At 37.2% G+C, this 23,375-nt stretch overlaps 1 protein-coding gene across 1 annotated transcript; it reads right to left on the bottom strand.

The window, feature by feature from the left end:
- Window positions 1-7,563: 7,563 nt before the first annotated feature.
- Window positions 7,564-23,360, bottom strand: edn3b (endothelin 3b). Its single transcript, XM_062426652.1, has 5 exons — window positions 23,291-23,360; window positions 22,950-23,163; window positions 19,693-19,855; window positions 18,202-18,333; window positions 7,564-7,611 (listed from the first exon to the last, which is right to left on the bottom strand). Exons 1-5 carry the CDS (start codon window positions 23,358-23,360, stop codon window positions 7,564-7,566), a joined length of 627 nt encoding a protein of 208 aa, XP_062282636.1.
- Window positions 23,361-23,375: the final 15 nt, after the last annotated feature.

Genomic DNA, 23,375 nt, shown 5'->3' with positions numbered 1-23,375 from the left:
AGAGCACGGTTTTGTGCAAAGCTTGTCACCGGTATGAAGACGCTTCATGCCTACAATGTCATTTCATAACAACCGGCACACGCAGCATGCACCTGTTCCGCTGTCATCAGCGCGCTATCACACAAACGAATAAATGCATAAACTGTACCTGTCCTGTCAGGTCCGGGTGTCAAGCTTCAGTCCAGATTCCGATCATTGAGATTGAAGGAAACTGGAAGAAGGACGCCGCCACCGCCCCGGAGCGCCTTTCCTCTGTCACTGGAGATAAAGCCCTGCAGGCTGGGACAGCAGGCAGGCACAAGCCGGCAATGATGGTTTTTACGGTCGGAAAAGACAAGGAGGAGAGTGGAGGGGCGTTTTCACGGTGTATGCAAGGGAACTCCAAACGTCGTGCGTGATATGTGAGGACAGGAGCGCTCCGTTTGTGACACGCAGCGTCTCTTACCACTTGCTCAACTGATTTCAGGTCATCTTTTCCCGCTGTAAAGCTGCATGATTCTGACATGAAGAATGAAAAAAGATGATCAGTTGCCCAGAGATGCATTTCAATGTCAGAAATAAACTTAAACCCACTTGTAATTACTCCTATTACAATTCGAGTGCATTTGATTACCCTATTAGATATATTGTCCCTGAGGGGACATGTATGTGGGCAATAGTGCTACACACAGTTGGATTCAACCTAGACACAATATGGAACAGTACAGTGGTAGCCAACATCAAAGATACAATAATAAAGGAGGCCTACATACAACAAAATAAAAACGATATGAAAAATAGTGCACATGCCTTGTGAGATAAAATATAGCCTATGAAAAGCTTACATAAACATACCCTGTATGACTTATTATTATTATTATTATTATTATTATTATTATTATTATTATTATTATGGAGGATTTTTAATTGTCTAATCATACCAAATTCTAATAGGCTACCACACCTCCTTAAAAAGAAGAAAGCACCTGCTAAGCTGCTGCTCCAGAACAAAACTGCAGAGCGCCCTCAAATGTCACTTAAGCATATGTTCAAATAGGCTGTGATGTGCATTGTGCATCATTAATTGCAAATCAGTGCTCTTGGTTTCAAGACTAATGTTAACTGTTATTGACAGTTGTTGACATATGAATAGATTTTGGTCTAAAGGTCAAGTGCAGGGAGCTTGACAAGTTATTGTTTTCCATGCTTTGGTGATAGTTGTGATCAGCTGCATAGTTAAGTTAGTGATACACACTTGGTGAAGTCACTTATGGTATTTGTTCATTTATGTGCTTGAAAAGAGCAGACTTACATTTAATCACACGTCCAACAACCTACTCTTGACATACTTTTCATCCCCATGAAGAATCATCTTTAACTAATATTAACCAACATTTAGGGGGAAAAGTCATACTGTTCTGTGCATAGCAATCAGTGTGTTGAATGGATGAGGGCTAAGTGGGTGATGTATGCATTGATGACTCATAGGAACCCTGTGTGCTGAACGCCCTCTTTGGCTTTCATGCACAAGTGTTCTGTTCAAATGCAAATATGCATACAGAAAAATCAATTCCAGTCATGCTTCAGTTGGTCTCCTTCAGTTGCTTACAGAAAATGCAAAAATGAGCTGCGGAATGACTTCACTGCACTATGAGGAGGATTTCTGGAGAATAAACTGATGCTATAGAACATGCCTTAATTCATTATCCCTGTGTTGACTGAAGAAGAATCATGTATATATGACCACACATACCACTGCCACATATCTATGTTAAAATCATAAGGATATTAATTTTTTACTCACATTTTTTGCCTTCACAAATGATCAAAAAATAAAGCCAAAGCTGAAGTCACCTTTAAGCGTTATGAAGATATTTCTCCACATGGTGGCGGTCACATACCATCATAACACTCTTCAGCAGGCCAGTGAACTAAGTCATGTATGGCCTATACATACTTCACCCTTGATTAAGAACATATCAGTTTTCAGTCAGCCCCCTGAAAGCATCTAATTTGCTTTGCACATTCACATCGATATGTAATTACATGCATATCTAGTAGTAGTTTTACTGCATAACAAGAATCCATCACCAGGCTTCCATACATGAATAATGTTGCTCCAAGCCCTGTCTCACATATAAAGCATTATCATTTTTTGCTGTTATTACCTCTGCTGAGCTGCACCATAAATCTCCTAAGTACTGAAAAGGCTTACTTTATATTATTCACACTGTCATATGGTCATATTTCCAGACACAGAAAATTAAATATTTCTCTGAGGAATTGTCCTGTTACATGATTTATGTTTAGATTTCGACATCTCTGCTTTTTGCCAACAGGCAAAGAGTTATTTCTTTTTTCTTTTTTATATGTATATAGATAAGTATTATTATGTTTTCCTCTTAAGACATGAGGAGGACACCAATCCTAGGTGCAGAAAACTCATAACATGTTTGTAGTGGTTTCAACTGAGCAGATCCTAACTGCTTTTTTCTTCCATTATAAATCGCATATTATGAAATTAGAAAAAACTGACAATTACATTTTTAACCTGTTTTTGACACAGTTGTTTTGGATCAAGTCAAGTCTCAAGGCTTTAGAGACTTTGGTAAGTCCAAGTCAAGGGTCAACTTTGTAGTAGAAAGTTCCATGTCAAAAAGCCTCTTTATCTGTCAGTGTTAAACATGCCAATTACAATGGTTTACTTTTTAATAAACCCATTGCAAGTGATGAATTAGAGCATCACTTTGTGCCTCAGAACAGCGAGAGTGGAGGTTTTAATGGTTTAATGGTGCAAAAAGCCCCATGTGTATTCCTGTCTGTTTAGAAGTGTTTGAAGTATCTCTCACCTCATCCATCACAAGATAACATGCACATATCACAAGTCCAAAGAAAATTATTTAACCCTTCAACTTATGAGAATTTTCTGAAGAACAAACTAGGCTACTTTACACAGGACCTCGACCACACATGTCCATATGTGAGTACTTAGAAACTCAACCAGACTTATTACCTGAAGGGTCAGGGATCCTGTACAAATGTGACAGTTACTGATAAAGTTGGAGTCAAAAGCCAGCAGGATCAGAAGAAGGTAGTGGGGGCTGACCCGTTAAACAAACACATCAGTGCATTGTTATTAACTTTATTAATTATTTATTAACCTTTATTTTATCTGGAAAGACCATTGAGGAGGAGTCCTCATTTACAATGATGTCAAGAATAATAATGGGATGTCATGAATGAAGGGTAGTGTTGTGTGTGTGTGTGTGTGTGTGTGTGTGTGTGTGTGTGTGTGTGTGTGTGTGTGTGTGTGTGTGTGTGTGTGTGTGTGTGTGTGTGTGTGTGTGTGTGTGTGTGTGTGTGTGTGTGTGTGTGTGGTACCCTATTTTCACTGGGTGTGTTAAGACCCATTTGTCTTGACCTTACATCTGTGTAAATAAACATGCACACACAATATATAAACACTTGTTTTCCCTCTTTCAGACATGCTGCTTGCTTGACAAACGGTGTGTTACGTGACACTGCAGTATGTAGTCATTTCAAGACCACCAACCTGCGAACTGTCTCTGGCTGCTGCCATTCCCTCCCCACTCAAGCCTTGCTGAATTTAGTTCAGGCCAAAAACACAGCAAGCATCACAGTTACTTTCAATGGCCATATGTTTGAATGCATTTAACACCTGGATCTCAGTAATACAGTGAGCTCCTTATAGAGATGTGAGCACTAAAGTGCTTCTAGAAATCACCTTTTAGTGTGCATGAACTTGGCATGTAAATCTGAAAGATCTCAGTTCTCCAAAGTTTCTGACATTTCACCATAAACAAAGCTTAAAGGAAGAAAACAGGAAACATTTTTATACTGTTCCAGAATGCCTCATTTTAATTTTATGCAAGTCTGGTGGCTTTAGTTAATAAAGATCTTCTGTGGGCATATGCCAGACATGGAGGTGTGATTTAATATAACTTGTAGAATTACTAAATTAAAAAGGATTTTCTTTTCTACATGACTCAGTGAAGACACTTGAATCATAAGAATCTGGTAATAGAGTATGGGTTTCGCCTCAGTTGGATCAAACAGTGCTTACAACATCTGCTGGTCCTCCATTATTTTACTGAATACAACCTTGATGTAGAGAGAGCTGCACTGTCACTTCAAGTCCAACCCAAATGAGGATTTGATCAATAACTATACAGAAAAATGGAAAACAATGAATTCCAACTGCTTCATGTAATCCTGGGGCAGTCCTAAAATTCAGAAGCAATGATTGGGATTAACATATTTTGGCAGGGTTCACTGAAGCACTAAAAGAGAGTGTGTAATAGAGGTAGAGTCTTGGCATTTGTTGAAAACAATGAAATATGAATTACTTGTGATCACTGAGTTGGTTGGTGAATCAGAGCATATGGTTGAACCAGCAGTGTTGAGCTTAGCATAAAGTTTCACAGCTTCTTCTACTACTGCGATTGATCTCCTGGCCACCCCTGTTCCAACTGCTCCTCCAAACAAGGGTTCTGCTCAAGTTTGAGTACTTTTTCCTTCTGTCTGTGACCCAGAAACCGAGGGGCTTTCTTCATTTGCTTTTACGAAGAGACATGGAACAAAGGGTGAGGAGCCTTCCAGAGAAAATATAAACAAAATTAAGATGAGACCATGTAATCAAAATGAAAGTAAAAGGGGGATCTTCCAGATTTTAAGTTCAAAAATAGCACATCAGAAGCCCATGAGATTATTATTATCATCATCATTATTATTATTATTATAGTCTTTCCAGTAGATAGTTTCCAAAGAGCTTTGCTTTACTTTGGAACCTGGTAAACCACAGAGTTTTATTCATTCACATGCATGCAGATTGTATATTGTTTGTGGTATATAATTAACGTCATAACCAAGAAATATGAGTGAGTGACACCAAGCTAACTACCAAGCTAAAAATACTAAAAAAGTTTTCATTATGCCTAATATACTGCAGACATTGCCATTAAACATTTCATATTTAAGGACCATATGCATACAATTTTACAATTTTCAGACCGAATCAAGAGAAAGGTGAATAAAAAAGGTTTTAAAAATTATTTCCCTGTCAGTGTCATTAACAAGCACTTTTAGTGGATGTACACTGATGGAGCAATATTATCCCTCTCAATACTGGATCATTTTCAAAAACTGCAGACCCCATTAGTCACTTAGACACATAATGATGGGAAAATGGGTCCAGAAAATATAAGACAAACAGTCCAGCTTCTTGACTGGATTTAATCATCTGCTGTTCTGTGAGCATCTGAGTCACTGCACCTTTCACCGTTCTTTGAGAGGCACACCTCGCACACCAGCTTGGCCTCCAGATGTGTTTCTTGAGTGATGTCAAGCCAGACAACTCTCCAGGTAGCAGGTTGAATAAAAACAAATATGCTTGGTAACATGTTTGTTCTCCAAACAGGTTTCCAGACATTTCTTGAGTGTCTTCTTCTCTTGCTATTCTTTCCATCTCTTTCTGTTCCCTGTGAACCTGAAGTCTTGTTGCTAATGTCAACACTGCAGAGCACAGACATAAAAAAAAAAGAATTCCACCCACGTAAAGCTACAATCTTAATGCAGAATTAAAGACATATACAATGACCAAAAAATACCTTTGCTTTTTTCAGTTTTTCAGTTACAGAAACCTATTGTGTTAGAGTGTGACAACTGAAGTGATTTATAGTTTTATACTTTAGACAACTAGTTCGGAAGATACATGTTCCAATCTGTCATTAAACCTGACGTCAATAACTGTGAATTAATTTACTATGCACTGTGCTAATCACTTCATCAATCAAATATGTCATTGAGGCTCATCCAGAGGTGCCAATATAAATTCTGACATAAAATGCAGACAACAACTTCATCATCCTTGAATACTTCTCCACACCAATAAATGGACTGATCTGTTTTCACCTCCATTGTTTTTCTGTGTTTCGTAGAAAAGACTCCTGAATTCATGTAAGAATCAGGCTCCAGCACTGAGATAAATAGATGGACACACATAGATGGAAGTAACACATCCTAAAACCCCAAACGTGCTGAAAGTAGAAATAACAGCAGTAGGTATAAGAAAAATCCAAATAGTCTATACTGTTCCAAAGGTATTGCATATAACCACATAATGAGTTGTGTCCCATCACTGTCACTCATTAAAAAAACCCTGGCCTGCAACTATCTCACCACTTTTGGCTTCTATTCCAGGAAAAAACAGGAAAAAAGTATTTCTTGCCCATTATAACTGTCAACATCCTTCCACAAAAAAAAAAAACTTGACCACAGTGGAATGAAAATGGGGATCATGTATGTCATTTCTTCAAAATTGTAATTGGCCCCACTGAAGTAAAATGGAATTAAAGACACTTTTTTCTTTGAATGAATCTCTTGCATAGGTGTTAGGCCTAGAGCATGAAATATTGTGTTGCAGAAATAGAGATGTTGGAGGCAACCATTAATCAAGACCATGAGCCAAGAAGTTGTTAATTCATCCTATTAAATTCTTTTTGGAATCTTCACAGATAATTACACGTACCTGCAGCAGGTGTGATGCTACAACATGCAGAGATACACCACACTCCTTAGTTCCCTCTGGGCATGTTATAGAACTGGTCTCTGACAGACAAGCCTATTCAGATAAATGAGAATGTAATCATCATCCAAAACAGCCTGATTTATACAAGTACAAACATTAAACCTTTATACTGCAGCTAATAAACTTGGTTCTTGACACAAGGCTGTGTTTTGAGCTCTTATTTAGTGCTTTATCATGTATGTTCAGGGTTTTGCTTGCTTCTGTAAAGCAGTTTGGTATATAATACTATTGACGTGACGCAAATACATTTTACATACAACTTGCTACCACGTGTTTCATCCTGAACTAATGGGAGGATGACATTCTTTTCTTTACTTTTCTTTTCTTGTTTAAATTTGTTTGGTATTTATTTTTCCTCTTTCTAATGTGTGTTTTTTTCCTGTATACTTTGAACATATATTGGTACTAAACTAAACTTGCATCATTAACAAGCAAGGAAACATAGACAGAGGTTACAGAGAAGTGATTACTGTGGACCCCTGAAGAGTGTTTCTCTCTTGTGCAATTGTCTGCTACTGTTGAGCTACTGTATTCTGTTTTTAGACTTCATGCAAAACATGTTTTATAGATTTGCACAGTTTGTCCAAAGGCCTATGTAAAATAAATGTTTTATCAGTCTGTGTCATTTTGGAAATGAATTAATTGCCTTGATGGATAGAGTTAAACAAACACATAAACAGTCCCCCAAATGACAGGTGTTTCTATTTTGCTCACGTACTCTTATTAACATAATACATGAAAACAACATTAATCCAAAAGATGTTTGCTATCCAGAAAATTAGAAAACATTTGGTTGCTACTAAAGCTTATTCTGCATTTTAGCAGGTGGCGCTCCAGTTGGCAGTCACAAAGTTTGTGATTAGCTGATAGGGTATTTTAACTTATGCATGGAAAGTGGTGAGTGGCGGGGCAGCATCTGGGGGACCAGCTCCAGCTCTTTTTGCAGGTGGTTAGGGGAATTGACACAAGTTTTTACCCTAGCACACATCGTACATGTCTTTGATGGTGTAAGGAAGCCGGAGCACCTGGCGGAAAGCCACACAAACACGGGAGAACACGTAAGCTCCATACAGAGGGGATCTGGGATGTGGTTCGAGACCAGGACTTCCTTACTGTGCAACAGTGCTAACCACTGAGCCACCACCCCTCCACTAAGTGTGAACAACAGATCAAGTGGGAACACTCCTCACATTCCACACTTGAATAAACCAGTGATTGCATGTTGCTCTGTTCCTTGAGGTAAGATTCAACATTCGGCTGCTTAAGAAGTCTAATGAATATCAAAGACTTTTCACTGTATGATTTACCTTTGTGGTGAAGAATTCTACAGATTCATGCCTCAGAGGAACAGCAGTACGCTTTTCTGAAACTTTCTGAAACAAACTTCCTTCTAGGAAGTTGTTTATGCATGAGCATGTACCCTGTGGGTACAATAGGTTTTATATAAGTAGATACTGTATTGCAAATTCCCAGTGCAGTAAGTCATCAATTTTCACCTACCTTTTATAGAGGTCCTCATCACATCTCTAACCTACAGTATGAGATGAAAACAAATTGATTATGAATAAGTGATGATGCCACTTCAATGTTGGGGAGCCATGAGGAGATAAGAACAGCTGTGCTGCTTTTCTTTAGTTTAAGAGGTCAGGGCTGAATTGTTGTCAAGTGATGCCTGAGTTTCATACTCCAGAACAGCTCTGAGGGTAAATGATGACGTCATGATCTTTCAACGCTACCTTTTTAGCCTTTTTAGAGCAAAGATGAAGAACCTTTTTTTTTGTTCATTGGTCACCATTAGTTGAGTGGGGAGTACACAACATGGTGCTTGTTCAGTCACAGACAGCATGATACAGAAGGTGTATTTGTCATTTCACAATGGTCATGCAAGTAGTTTAATCTACTCTTAAATGTATGAATGCAGAAAACACACGGGCACAGACTCCAATTGTCTATAGTTCACATTACATTTCTTTACACACAAGACTTAAATCTGCAATATCTGATTTTTGCTGGCCTCTTGGGCAGAAACAAGCTGTGAATAATTTGGGATACAGATTTCAGTGTATTCATCTCTACAAGCAACCCCTTTCACATACAAGAGGTGATATGATCCATGGATGGTATAAAAATGTTGATTATGGCCACTTTAAAGCAACTGTGTGTAGAATTATTTATTTTTTATGTGATTATAGCATCTTTCAAATTAGTCTGATTGAATAAGTTTTAATTTGTAGAGAAATTAGACAATCCTGGTGGAAACTTATAAGTCAAGTGTATTGCGTTCAGCCAGAATTGTATGTTGTATATTGCTCTGTTGGATGTGTAAATAAGCAATTGTTTGCTAACATGTTAGCCATTAAGTTTCATTGGGTGATAATTTGTGAAGGATATATGCCTGTTGGCTTTAAATGGCCATGACAAAATTTGATGAATGCAGTTTTAAATTAGTATTTGGGGATTTTCTTTTAGTGAGGGTGAGCTGAAGTGTTGTAGGGGTTTTTAAATCTTTACTTTTTTTAACCAGTTATACAGCCAAGTAATTGCAAGAGATGTTTCAAGTCCAGCATAAATCTTTGTTGAAATTTATCTAAACATAGGGCAGAATGTTTATTAGGTATTATATGTTTCACTATGTTCAACACAAATGTCCACCTTTATACCAATGATACTGTGTTATACTGCGCTGCATCTACACCAAACAGCTACAACTTGCTTTTACAACTGTACAATGAGTTCTGTGTGATTTCGTGTGTTTAATGCTGACATAACAAATGTATGTTTTCAAATGCAAAATCAAAGCCACATAACCTTCAGATTGAGTCCGTATCTCAAAACAAATATCCAGGAAAAAACTGAAGTTAAAATTGGGGGGGGGGGGGGGTTTAGAAATGAGTCTTCCTTTTTCTTCAAGGCCAAAGGTAGATGTGTTGTTGCCAACTTAATTTTGTACTGGACTATGGAGATGTTATATACATGCATGCATCTTTGCAATGCCTACACACGCTGGATACTGTCTGCTATGTAGCACTGAGATTTATTACAAATCTCAAAGTCTTCATTGGGTGGTCTGCCTTGTCAACTTGTACACTTAACCATTGCCATATTCTTATTTTTAAGATTATTCTTGGACTATATCCTCCTTACTTAGACTTATTCCTACTAACTGTCCCTAAAGTCCGTAATGAACTGGGAAGAAGGGTGTTTTTGTATGCTGCTCCCTCTGCTTGTAATCAATTGTAAAATGACGAGTAACTGAAGTTTGATATTTCTTGTTACTAACTTAAAAGTACGCCAGTATGTAAAAGTACTGTTTTAATCTTTGCATGCCAGTAATTAGTCAAATCAACCTATTAAGGTATTCTGCAATTAATTCACTCTTTAATTATATATAATACTAAAATGATATAATTAAGTCAACTTTATCAATTGTTTATTGATGTTTATTTTATTTTTTCCTGTTTATATTTTTGTATTACCTCATTGTACATTGTTTTCATTTTAATCTTTAATTTGATTGTTTTATATGTATTTTATACTATGTTGAAAGCATCTCTGAAGATTTGTGTCATTATATGCATCCTATGACCTGCATGCATTTATTTACAAAAACTGTTTAAATCAACATGATTCTTTCCAACAGTATAGAGTGAAAAGATGAAAGCTGACTGACAAAAGGAAATGAAAAGCCCCATCTGTGTTTGTTCTTCCCTGCACATGTTATCAAAAAGGTTGGAGACGTGGAACAGTAATTCCTTAAAAGATAAAATCATTTTCACTGGCATCAGGACATATGAGAGATCATATATCACTTTTGATCTTCTCTAAATTGAAAGATTGGGGCTGAGAAAAATTAGAGACACATTTTGACCATATAGAGCAACTAGACAATGATGAAGTCTGATGTTGACACTGATCAAGAAGAATCTAAACTCTGAAGTTCATAAATCACCTCTGATTTCAACCTTTTTCATTTAACCCACCTGTGTTTTACAAGTAGATGATTTTCTCATTTGTCTTATTTGGACCTCACATATCAAATTACTAATTTCCAGACCCTTTTTGTAGCAAAGCGCTGCTAGATGGTGTTCGATGCAATACACTTCAACTTTGACATAGTTCTCAATAATGATTTATGAACTTGACTCAGTTATTTGGTCTGCTCTCTGTAGACAAATGTGCATAATTCAAAACACGTTCTAAAATGTCTGACTCAAAAACATCCCGGCAGGCCTTTTTAATCATCTATATCATCCACACATTCAGTAGAACGGTTTGTCATAAATCACAGGGTTGACAGGTTTCATTGCTGTAGGGCTTCAGTTTTGCTGCAGACGTGCAGACTTGAGGTTAGCTTGTGGTCGAGACTCTTACTGTTTACTAACATCAGCCCAGAGATTCAAGCGGACAACTGATAATTTATCATAAAACCAGAAAATGGAAAATATGTATATATTTTTTTTTTTTTTTTTTTTTAAATATGATCACCACATCAATGTGAAATTGTATTACATGATGCAGTTCTATGCTATTTCTGGAAAAGCAAAGACACAGAAGTCCAATAAAAAAAATGTAAAACTACTCAGATTGTGGTAATGTTGTAACTAAAAGATAAAAGACTGTAATGCATCTTGAAGAAGAAAATACACATTTAGATAGAACCTTGATCACTCTTGCCCCTGATGATCTCACCTTTAATCAAGTGATGTCTGAGAACCGCCATTTGATCATTCATGCCCACTGATGACTTTATCTTTTTCTATACCTCCTCCTGTTTGGTTCCTTGCAGTTAACATCGTCAACTGACCACCTGAGAACGACCCTTGATCTTGCCTTGTCACACTGTAAGGTCTGAATGCAAATGCCCTTCCTTCCAGCCTTTTGTTCATTACCACTTTGGCCCTACTGTATAAAATTATCCCATTTCATCTGCTCTGAGTTAGTCCACTGTCTCAGGCCCACTCTGTGTCAGTGTGCTCACAAATATTCCAGAATATGAATAAACAACAACATCACAGCAAACTTTGAACTATGACTTGAGTGATTTTATTCAACAATCTTCACATCCATGTATCTCTGCTAACAAAAACACTACTGCAAAATAGGGGTGCAACGATTAGTCAACATAGTAGACAAAATTGATCACAGAATTAGTTGTAGCTGTGCAGTTGAACAAACATTCTTTTTCTGAACTGAGTATCTAAGCTGAGAGAGCACATGCGCAATAGCAACCAGAAAGCCACAGGTAAACAGCAAAACCTGAGCTCAGTAAGATAGTTAACTTGTTAGCTAGGTCTATGCAGAGAGAGAGTTGTCTTGGCTTTTAACATTAATATACAGTGTTTTACCTGGCCATCTAACTCAAAGGTTGGCTGCCTTTGTGTTATTGGCTGCTGCCTTTGTTGAAAATTCCGACAGGTGATGCTGAGGGAACTAAAAGGCAGCACTCGGAGAGTCTGCAGGTGCACACATGCTAGTTAAAATGTAGTTTGTCTTCAAGAACGGTAGCAGTGGCAAGCAGTTTATAATTTAATGACTTAATTATTAATGAATAGTTATTAATCAATAATTACCTTTGCGAGATGAACATTGTAAACTTCCACACCGTCACTCAGACACTAATGTTAGCGGCGCTGTGAACTCCAGCAGTAATAAACAAGACAACATAAAACTCACACTGCAACATCAAACAATTTAAACCTACTCTGATCTGCACCTGCTCAGCGTGTTGGACACGTCTTTCCTACAGCTAACAGTGCAGCAGAGAGGCTGCTCCCCACTACTGGAGACAATAACCAGTGTTGGGAATAACACATTACAGAGAGACATGTAACAAATTAAATAACAGGTTTTGTGTTCTGCCTCCCCCTCAGTTTGTCGTTCTCACATCGTGATAGTAGTGAATGTGGTGATAAGTATATTGTACCAGGCCTATAAAATAAACAGTCATTTGTCACAACCTTTATTTTTCATGTTTTAGTTGCATTTTGGTATAGAAATTAAATCCCTATGGACACTTTTATCTGTCAAATCATGATTTATTTATTTTTTACTTAAGCACATGACACTCTAAAGGAGCATGACTGTGCACACAAACTGTATGCTGCACATTCTACAGCCTTTGCCACCTTTGTCTCAAAAATATTCAGGGAAAACCCTGATATAACACTGTAGTAGTGCTAGTGCTGCGGTAAGTGTGTGATTCATTATCCGATTAGTCGATTAATAGCTTTGATAATCAATGACTAGTCGACTATCAAAATAGTCATTAGTCACAGCCCTACTGCAAAATGTCTACATTATAGAAGCTGAACCAACCAATAACCTAAAAAATGTAAAGAACAAACAAAATACAGTTGTATGCATGTTCATATTACACACCACCATACACCAAATCCAGAATATAATGCACTTAAAGCCAAGCATAATAAAATGCCTTTAGGCTGCTTTACTGTAAATGCTGTATGCTTTATGCTCCAAATCAAAAACAGAAGACACAATATGCAAAATATCAACATGATATTCTGGAAATGTGTGGCAGAAGCTGTCATTATCTTTCAATTGTGAAAAGTTCACTGAATGGCACAAAAGGTCTATTCATTTGATGAACCAGAATACAAACAACAAACTGTAAGACATGGTAGGGGCCCTGAACCTGCCGTCGCATGGTCAGGATGTCTGCAGAGAAATATTTCCCAGGGTTTACTGTGGGAATAAGGCCTTACTCACTGAACGATATTATTGGTGCTCACTGCAGAAGGTTTATACTGAGGCTCCAGGGTAGGCTTATTTAGGGTAGACTTAGCGTAACATTCCAGGATGATAGGTGGTATTAGGGCCTCAAAGGGTCCAGTTGGTCTCATGTTCTGTCTCATGAAAGAAAAGGTGTCTGTAAGGCAGTATATGTAGCTCAGTGACATGAAATATATTCTCTGATTTACAACAAAATAACTTGTGTGTAATTTATGGAGAACAACAAACAATCAAATAATAATAATAAAAAGTTACAGAAGGCGACACTGGCCATGGTTGCAACTCTTTTAAAAAATATATCTCTACATCTCAGGAATACAAAGTTGTTTTCCTATAACAGGATAATGTTCTCCTTATCTTGGGAAAACAAAAGGTCTTTTCTCCAATTAATGAGTAAATTAACCCATTATCACTAAGAATTATATTTTGTTTTCTCCAGATAACAAGAAAATTATGTTGTTATCATGGAAAAAACAACAATTGTTACACCATTATTAACATGTGATTTTGTGATAACTGGAAAATCATCACAGCTGTTCTTGGTTACTGTGAATGGCTGTTGTCAGATATAGAAATGTCATACATCAGTTTCTGACAAATGCTGTGTGAATTTTCTCATCTGTAACAAGGTGAAAATAATTATTATTTAGTAACAGTTGAATATACAGATGCTTTATTGTGTCAATCAATTTGCCATTTGAGTTTTATTAAATATCATACAATGGGCTGGCCAACTTCAACAGATAAAATATGGTATAGGTGTAGGTAGCTGTGAGAATCAAGAGCAACCTTATGACTGGATATGGTGGCAGTTCATAGCTTAGTAAGGGAACGTGGGTTAGGTCTCAAGTGTCCACAATCATAAATTCATATGGCATTGAGTAAGCAATGCAGGCAAAACTAGGGTTGAAGCACTGCAGCTGACCTGTACACACCCTACAGACAATAAAACCGCAGACTACCCAGCTGTGCAGCACACTGTAATGACCCCCCACACACACACATACACACACACACACACACACACACACACACACACACACACACACACACACACAGACACACACACACACACACACACACACACACACACACACACACACACACACACACATTTTAGAAAAGCTGAAATAGTCCCATGAAAGAATTTTTCTTTACTCGGTCTGGGTACTTATTTTCACTGTATTTATTCTGGCTGAAATTACTTTACACCAGAGGGCTGTAAATTGCAGTCAAATATAATCTACACAACATGAAAGAATAAATATGATCATGCTATCTATGTAACGAACATAATATAAATACAGAGAGTGACAAATAACATTAAGAAGTAGGATTTACTTTATAGTTGGTGGTGAAAAAAAGAAAATTAAAACACATGACTGATTGATGCTCCCCAATACATCGCCTGCAACGGTAAATTAAGTCACAACCTTTTTAGTGATGAGTACATGAAATGACATAAAAATAGTCAGTGGTAACAAAAAAAAGGCTCTAACAAAACACATTAAATTGCAAGATGAAAGGAGAAAAAATAATTTCTCTTCAAAATAGAATCTATCATAGTGCATAGCAACTGTGAAAATTAATCATTATTAGCTGGTAACTGGCAGGAAAGTGACTGTTAACACAATATAAATACAAATGGTTAATTTTGAGAAGAGTTTTACCTTTAACAAAACATACACTTAAAGAATTCTGCCCTATATGTATTTTCCCTTTGTTATTTTTGTTAATGTATTCATTTGGCTCTGGACGTCACAGAACCTGGAAAGTTAAGATAGCATTTTTTTTTTAATTAGATTTTTTAAATGTACATTAATTCATACAAACCCTAACCCATATTATATACACAAACATACAAAGTGAGGAGGCAACCAATGCTGAAAGGTAATATGTTACTATGTTTTTTTTCATGTGTCCCATGTGTCAGATCATGATCATGATCATCATCGCCATATTTGAGTTCTTGAAGAGCCTTATCACTGGATGCTTTAACAAAACTATGAATACACCAGAAGTTCTCTAATGTTTCTTATATTATACTTATATAAAAAATAGCCTTTATATACAGGATTTGTTTTAATGTTATACACTTGTGTTAAGCATGTGCAATAAAGTTACAGGTTCTTGGCTCTGTCCCCTGTTTCACTCTCTCTCTCTCTCTCCCTCTCCCTCTCTCTCTCTCTCTCTCTCTCTCTCTCTCTCTCTCTCTCTCTCTCTCTCTCTCTCTCTCTCTCTATCTCTCTCTCTCACACACACACACAAACACGCAAATACACACATGCCAGTTATGGTACTAAATGTACTGCATTAATATTCTTTTTTATGTAATTTACATCCTCTCCATGTTATTTAAAGTAATAATTCCATTACACAAAAACTATTAAACTAATCCATATCTTGTGTATAATGTGGTCCAGAATTCAGTCTTTGGAAAATCATGTGTAATTTTCATCAATTCATCAGCTACTGAGCAGCAAAGGAACCTATTAGGGATAAGATTAGATTTGCTTGGACCAGAATGACTGAGTCACATTAGTATGAAGGCACATAATGGCATTGCAATTGACAGAAAGGAAGTACATTTTTTATGTCCAATTTGTGATCCAAGCTGCCGCGTGCACAAAAAAGTGACAATAACCAGCTATAATTCTCTTTGCGGTACTTTTATTAAACTGTTTAGCAACAATGAATGTGTTTCAACAAGTGATGACACATTGTTGGCAAAAAAAATGGGCAATTTTTTTATAAATACAGAAAGAAATGTAATCCTAGTACCAAAGTTAGAGTGTGTTGTCTTGAAATGCCTCCTCACATTAAACTCCCTTTTCATGAAAATGCTTTCACTGTAGATAAATCACATGGACCACAATGCAACAAGCACAAACAAATACCAGTTACAGCTGTGCTTTTTCACTTTCTAGAGTAGACCACATGATTTGGTGAGGTGAGACCAACAGAAAAAGGGATAGAATACAAAAGTTTGTCTGTAATACATGCCATCTGTAAATTTCTTGTGACAGGAGAACAATTTCTGCCATCAGTGGAAAATGATACAAGGTGCACTCATATTTTTTATAGCATAAATAAGTAAATATTGTTTGCCCAGTATCAGTCAAAGCAACTATTTGAAAAGCTGGACAGGGACACAGAGTAGCAAATGCACATGAGAAAGAAACTGGAAGGATTCAATTATTGGGCAATGGGAAGGAACATGTAGCCCCAGAAGCAAGGAACATACTTTAACCACTCAACTATGGTGAATCACTGCATGTTACTTTATCATTTTAAGTCTATTAGTGTCAACGCTTCATGGAATTTGACACACTTGAACCAAAGCTTGTTAAGGCCTTTAGGCAATTTAGTACTTTGCATTTTTTCTTCAGTACAAAGATTGACAGAATGAAAGATTCCATCTTGACTGAGGATCAAGTATTCTGTATTTTTTATTACTAATAAATCCCATGCCAAGATCTAAATGAGATCAATAGTACCCATTCAATTCTAATGAAAATGTAAATCTGTAAAAATTAGTTTTTAAAAATTCAAATCACTCAACTCATACATACATATGCATACATTTAGTGCACTGTTAAGTACTTGTGGCAGTAGGATTATGTATGTAGCGCCGACAGTTCTCATGTTTTTAATAGTTTTTGGTCAACAATGAATGAAATAGCATAATTGGCTAAGCATTGGTAGTATTTATCAATTCATTGTTGGTTTTGTTCGATGATCAGAAACAGATAGAAGATCACCAGGCATACATATTCTTTAACATATGAGTAATCCCCAGTTCAAAGTAATTAGTGACAGTAACAAGGTATATAACTTTCTCAGTTTCATTTCTCTGAGCCTGGTTCTGCCTGAGGTTTCTTCCTGTTAAAAGGGAGTTTTTTCTTGCCATTGTCGCTAAGTGCTTGCTCATGTGGGAATGTTGGGTCTCTTTAAAATTAAAACCTGAAGAGTTCGGTTTAGAACCTGCTCTATGTGTAAAGGGCCTTGAGATAACTTTGTTGTGATTTGGCGCTATACAAATAAAGATTGATTGATTGATTGATTCTCTTCAGTTCTCTTTGAGATGGACTAATTTGGGGCTGAACCTAACAATGGGTGGTGGTTCAGTTTTAAGTTTGTTCTATTTAAAGCCGTCATACAGTATGTACAGAGTCAATGCTAGTGGTAGTGAGGTAAAAACAAAAAACAAATATAACTGACAGTTCAATTGCAAAGAGCAAAAATGATATATTATGACTGAAAGAACTGATATGAACAAAATGTAAAACTTTCATGGTGTGAATGTGTTCCAGATTGACTGTAAATAGTTTCATTAATCAAAGCTCAATAATACACCTGATAACACAGGTGGTCATGAGAATGCTTTGTTTTTGTTTTTGTTTTTTTTGCTTTTTGGTTTGCATATTTCAATATTATAAGACAAAATATGACAATATCATGCCTTTCTCCTACTGTCCATGGCTCCTCATGGTGCTGTCTGCTCTGCAACATTTTCACAGGAAAGGTCTTTCTTGTCCTTTATATAGTGATATAGCTTATGTATTGTTTTAAAAGATAGAGTCAATTGTAGTCCACAACAGTCTGTTACCAGGTATGAATACAAAAGCTTTGTCTGATCAAGCTTGATAGAAGCAATGTCATTGGCTATAATATTATGGTGAAAGTAGTCCTCACGTGGCTCTCAGGAGGGAACGAAAAGGGGGATCGCCTCCAGGGATCTGTATTAAATTTGCTGGAGAGGTCTTGAAACCACCCGGCCTGATGGAACTTGCTCCAAGAGTTATGATGCAAAGGAATGTCGGCAGTGTCAAACTCCAAAGTTCTTTGCTTGAGTGTGAGTGTACCTGTGGAAGCAAGTGTGCCAAACAGTGAGTGAATGGTCCATCCCCCGAGGAGTAGAGGAGATGGAGAGGCGTCAAACTGTCATCCAGGGCCTGGGACTCTGTGAAGACTCCTGATGGGCAGTCTGTACGGGGCTTTGAAGAGAACATTACATATTAAATCAGTAAAATTGAAAAGGCAATCCAGTAAGTTACCATTGCATCAAATCATATAAGTTAAAAAAAAAATCGAAGCAGGAGAGGCTGAGACATCCTGGGCTATTTAGTCCCCAAGTATGGGTCAAGCTCCAAAAACAATGGACCCTGCATGTCCGTATTTGATAGACCCTCCCTCCCTGATGAATACCTATGTCAAACTCAATACCCCAGTTCGTAATGCAGGCTTTCTGTTAAAAAATTGTAGCCTCCAAGCCCATGTTTAGATAACCCTAATGACATCATCAAGCTTGTTTTCTTCAGACTTTGGACAGCTCCTCCCAGAGGCACAAACAAAAAACCAAACAACTGTTTTCCCATACTGAGTACAACTCCCCATGACAAATAAAGCTTAGAGCTGTGTAGAGCGCCTCTCTGAACATTGCAATATGACCACTGCATATTTCTTCTCAATAACTTGTTTTCTATCTAAAAGTTTCTATGAATATTATGATGTATAAAAATAGGAATGCTGAACGAATAGAAATCTTGCAATGTATTTAGAATTTAATTATATTTAGGTAGAATTTTTTTAAAGCAATGTTTTAAGATGGCGCTTTGTCCTCATGGCCTTGTCTAATAGATTTATCTTTTTTTAAGATAAGATATTCCTTTATTAGTCCCACAATGGGGATATTTGAAAGATACATTCTGATACTGTATAATAAATATAAATCATACAAAATAAGACTGATTTGTTCATTATCATTCCTCTTTTTTAAGAATCTGTGCACACATTATTTATCTGAAAAATAATGACAGGGCATAAACAGTTTTTACATTTTCTGTTTAGTTACTGTACTTGTTCTGACATGGAGAAAGCAGTCTGTCTTCTTGTGTAACAGCATGCAGACAATCTAACAATCTAACAACTAAACATGTTTTTTGTTTTATGTCAGACTATGTCCTTGAATGGAAGAGACAACTGACTCACGTCTCAACACACCTCAGTTTTATTACCTTAATTAAATAATGTTTGAGAACATCCTATTTTATAAACTGTTCTTTTTTTCCCACATTTTGTACACCAATTAACTAATGGTTTTCCATGTCAACTGCAAGTGTACAATTTAGTAAATAATAAAATATGAATCAGAAGAATAGAAGACCTCAATACCCTAAATTAACAGAGCAATCCAAACCTGGCATTGCTTAATGTGTGTTCACCATTTGCATCTCCATTTAACAGCAGCAGTCAAGACATTTCACTCAGTAATCTGCTTGATGTGTTGATGGAAATATACTAAATGAGAGCAGTTTCAGAGGGATCCAATATCATCTTTACAGAAAGAATGAGACAGACCTTGACAGACAAAAGTCATGGCACTCAGGGTCTGCGCCAAGCACAGCACACACACAGCGCTGAATCTTTGCCCCCTCATGCTCAGCTGATCGCCCACCGATAGCGCGTCTGATTCGCTGAGGTCCTCTGTAGCTCGACATTCCATAGGGTACCGTGCGTCTGAGAAATTTGAACAAACAGAAGACATTTTTTTCAGTATGATTGTCAAGAAACAGAAGAGTTTTCACTGTATCTGCCTTGTGTTTTTTATGTTCTGTTGGGGATGAAATGTTTTGCACATGAACATTTGTTTTTAGTTAAGTGACCACTGGGTTTGGGCAAGGATAAAACAAAGACAGCCAGAAAGGTCCATGAAATTGTACAATAAAATTGAAATACAACTTCCATAGATCATATTTACAAAGAGAGTCAGATCAGAGAGTCCATCACCGTATACTTGACTGTTCTAAACCAAATTCTCCCATCTGGATACCACTGTTGTACTGTATGCAGAGTGTCAGATTGGCACCCTGCTCTCTATTTTCTCTTTCCAGGCATCTGTTAATCTGTCATGCATGTTTTTGACCATCTGTGATGGATTTTTATCAAAAATACAAAGGTGTTTGTGGCTTTAGGAGCAATAAGTTCTGAAGGGACAAACAGGAAGGGGAATCTCTTCCAAAACCAATGTTCATATACCATTTTTAAACAGCTGAAAGTCTCAACTACCCTGAACCATCAAATCTGTTTTCATAAGACATTTTAAGTTGGCTTTGAACTAAATGTTCATCATCAGCAGGGCATAAAATGGTCCTGGACATTTGTCATATTTAGTCAGACTGCACTGCTGGTGTCCTGCCTGCCTGCTGGTTCCATTGTGTCTTGTTAACCTGATCATACTGCCTGACTGTTAAACAAATGTAAACCAGATTGACCTCAAAGTCAAAGGCATTTTAACCATTTATCTGTTCATCCCGAAATGGCAGCTTTGGGTCAGACTTCGGTCTTAATTTAACACAGAAGTGTCTGGAAATACTGACATCAGCTGTCAGGACTTTCTGCTGAAATGTGCCTTGTAAACAATACGACAAGCTGACTCAAAGCATTTTCAGTATAATTGTACTCTAGGGGAAAAGACACAACAGAAGAAGGGGCCATACATGCACACACTGGACACTTGGAAGATACCTATAACCACAGTCATTCAGAACATTTGGGGTCTTTCATTGTAGGAGGGATGTAGCTCCTTCTTGTTTACTTTCTCTACTAAGATTTCGTGAAATCATTTTTTGAGTTCATCTTCAGTCTTAGTTTAAATTAATGCTGCAGTATATGTCAATATCACCAACACAATACTCAGTCTTTAACTATGTCAATTTGTCCCAACTTGTTAAGCAGCAATAAAGTGCACTGTTTACCTGAAACAGCCAACAGCAGTCCTGGCACAAGAAGGAAGAGGAAGAAAGAATGCTTTCCTACTGTCTTGCCAAGGATTTTAATATGCAGTTAAGAGGTGGATGAACAAAGCACCATTCCTCAAAACAAGAAGGTGTTGGAACAACAAATATGTTGAAGGTTATATTTTAATCTAATCTCCGGTATGCTAGGCCACATGTTGAACATAATTTGTGTAGGTGCAAATTGTGGAAAAAATACTGTGTACTATGCTCACTTGTAAACTTCACTTTCCATGGTTCATCATTTGCAGAACTAACTTCCTGAGTCACTGTACGTCTGGCCAGGACCATCTATTGGCTTTTAGTGATCTGAACCTGACTGCATTGTCCGTCCCAGAACTTAACACATCCACTAAATTATGACCAATGAAAAATGCCTTCATTATGGTGGCTTTCTTAGTATTTGTCCATATACGACAGCATAAGATGTCCATGCTGCAGGCCAGTTCTACTTTTACCTAAAGGATAAATTAATTAATCTAAATTGTGAGCAATTCAAGCCATTTCCATCAATTGATTTACTTTTGTTTAAAAGGATACTCAAAGACCACAACAATAAATAAATAAATAAATTAATAAATACAATAATAAAAAAATTAAGACAAATTTGCACCACAATAACATGTTATGGTGCAATTTGAGTGAACTAAATCTAGCTCTAGTGAGTGATGAATACAGCATTATAATTTGGTCAGGCCCACCACTACAAAAATTAAGAACTGGCTTCACCAACCCTATGTCGACTACTGGCATTGCTTGACAGATTTCACGCTGATCTCTGTCCGATTAGCCTCACTACCTTCACACTGTAGATTAATAGTATTTTAACTGCTTGGGGGTCTTGGGAGAATTTGTCAGCTCAAGACAGGGGAGTCACAGTATAGCTCTATCTACTATCACATGTTCACTATTATTATTATTAGATTGATATGAGTAGTTTTTGATAGACCAAGCATTCTTATCATGGATTTTGGGTTTCATGACACAAATTCAAAGGAATATATGCAATCTCATTAATAAGATCATCCTCAGGCAATTAAATAACAGACTACAGATTATAGCTCACATAGGCCATTAAGGTGGTGACAAGGGAGTAAGGACAGAGGAAGAGAAGGGTGTGTGAAAGTTAGAAGGAACATATAACCTCCCCCTCTCTGATGCCGAACGTTGACCTTTCAGGACGGGTTTGTTTCTCTTGGGCTTGCCATCACTTGAACCATGACAGCGTCTGGCGCCTCAAGGAAGCAGTTACAGGGCGTGACTTGCAACAATGTATTGGCTTAAGTGCATAAGTCCCATATATACCCCGGACCTGGGGTGATCGGGCCTTCTCTGTTGCTGCCCCCACCCTATGGAATTCACTCCCCCCTCACATCAAAATCTCCCCAACCCTCTCCTCTTTCAAATCTGCACTAAAAACACACCTTTTCATACTAGCCTTCAACTCCTAGCTCCCACTGGACTCGTCATATTTTAACCTTTGTTTTTGTCTTCTTTTTTGTTTTTTTTAACCTTTTATAACTTATAAACATTTGTTTCATAGTTTTAAATAGGGAAATAGGGAAATTGTAAAGCGTCTTTGAGCACCGCATAAAGCGCTATATAAGTCTGATTTATTATTATTATTATTATTATTATTATTATTATTATTATTATTATTATTATAATGCGTTTAAAATGGACTTAATTGCCCGTCTTTATACCAGCAAACAAAAGACAAAATATTGTGCAAGTCGAGCCTTGTGCAACCTTAGCACTTTCTGCTGGATGCTTGGAAAATAAAGATATTTTACAGTATTTATCAAAGCATGTCTTACTCAGGAGTGTTGATCCAGATGATGTCCAAATGGCAGTAGTAGACGCACTCTTTATCCTTGTAGGAATAACAGGTGCAGCGCTTAGATCTGGACTTTGCCTCCGTTGCCTCAGACAGTAAATCCGCGGGTCCCCCGGGGCCAAACACCCTGCTGGTGTCTGGGATACCTCCAGCGTTGACCTCGGACATGACTGAGGCATTGGACGCCAAGACACCTTATATTGCACAAGAGACGTGATAGAAATATAGGCTAAGTAAGAAAATGATTAACCAAATATGTAAACAAATCATGGGGGAAAACTGATGCAAAAATGGGTTGCAACTTGCAGAACTGAAACGTACCTTGTAAGAGAATTAATGCCAGTATTTTACAAAGCATGATACTCGCGTGGATGGATAAAATCCTTGCCATGTCAGATATTCCCAA

This window comes from Scomber scombrus, chromosome 10, assembly GCF_963691925.1.
Source record: "Scomber scombrus chromosome 10, fScoSco1.1, whole genome shotgun sequence".
NCBI classification, from domain to species: domain Eukaryota; kingdom Metazoa; phylum Chordata; class Actinopteri; order Scombriformes; family Scombridae; genus Scomber; species Scomber scombrus.
Note: the sequence above shows the minus strand (reverse complement) of the source record. Positions and strands in the feature narration are given on the sequence as shown.

Excerpts from the sequence above, each read along its gene's own strand:
- edn3b (XM_062426652.1), bottom strand. The coding sequence starts at position 23,360 with ATGGCAAGGATTTTATCCATCCACGCGAGTATCATGCTTTGTAAAATA. Across the intron at positions 19,856-22,949 it reads ATCTGGATCAACACTCCTGA|ACGCACGGTACCCTATGGAA; the intron begins GTAAGACATGCT and ends CAAATTTCTCAG. Across the intron at positions 18,334-19,692 it reads ACTTTTGTCTGTCAAGGTCT|CCCCGTACAGACTGCCCATC; the intron begins GTCTCATTCTTT and ends TTCTCTTCAAAG.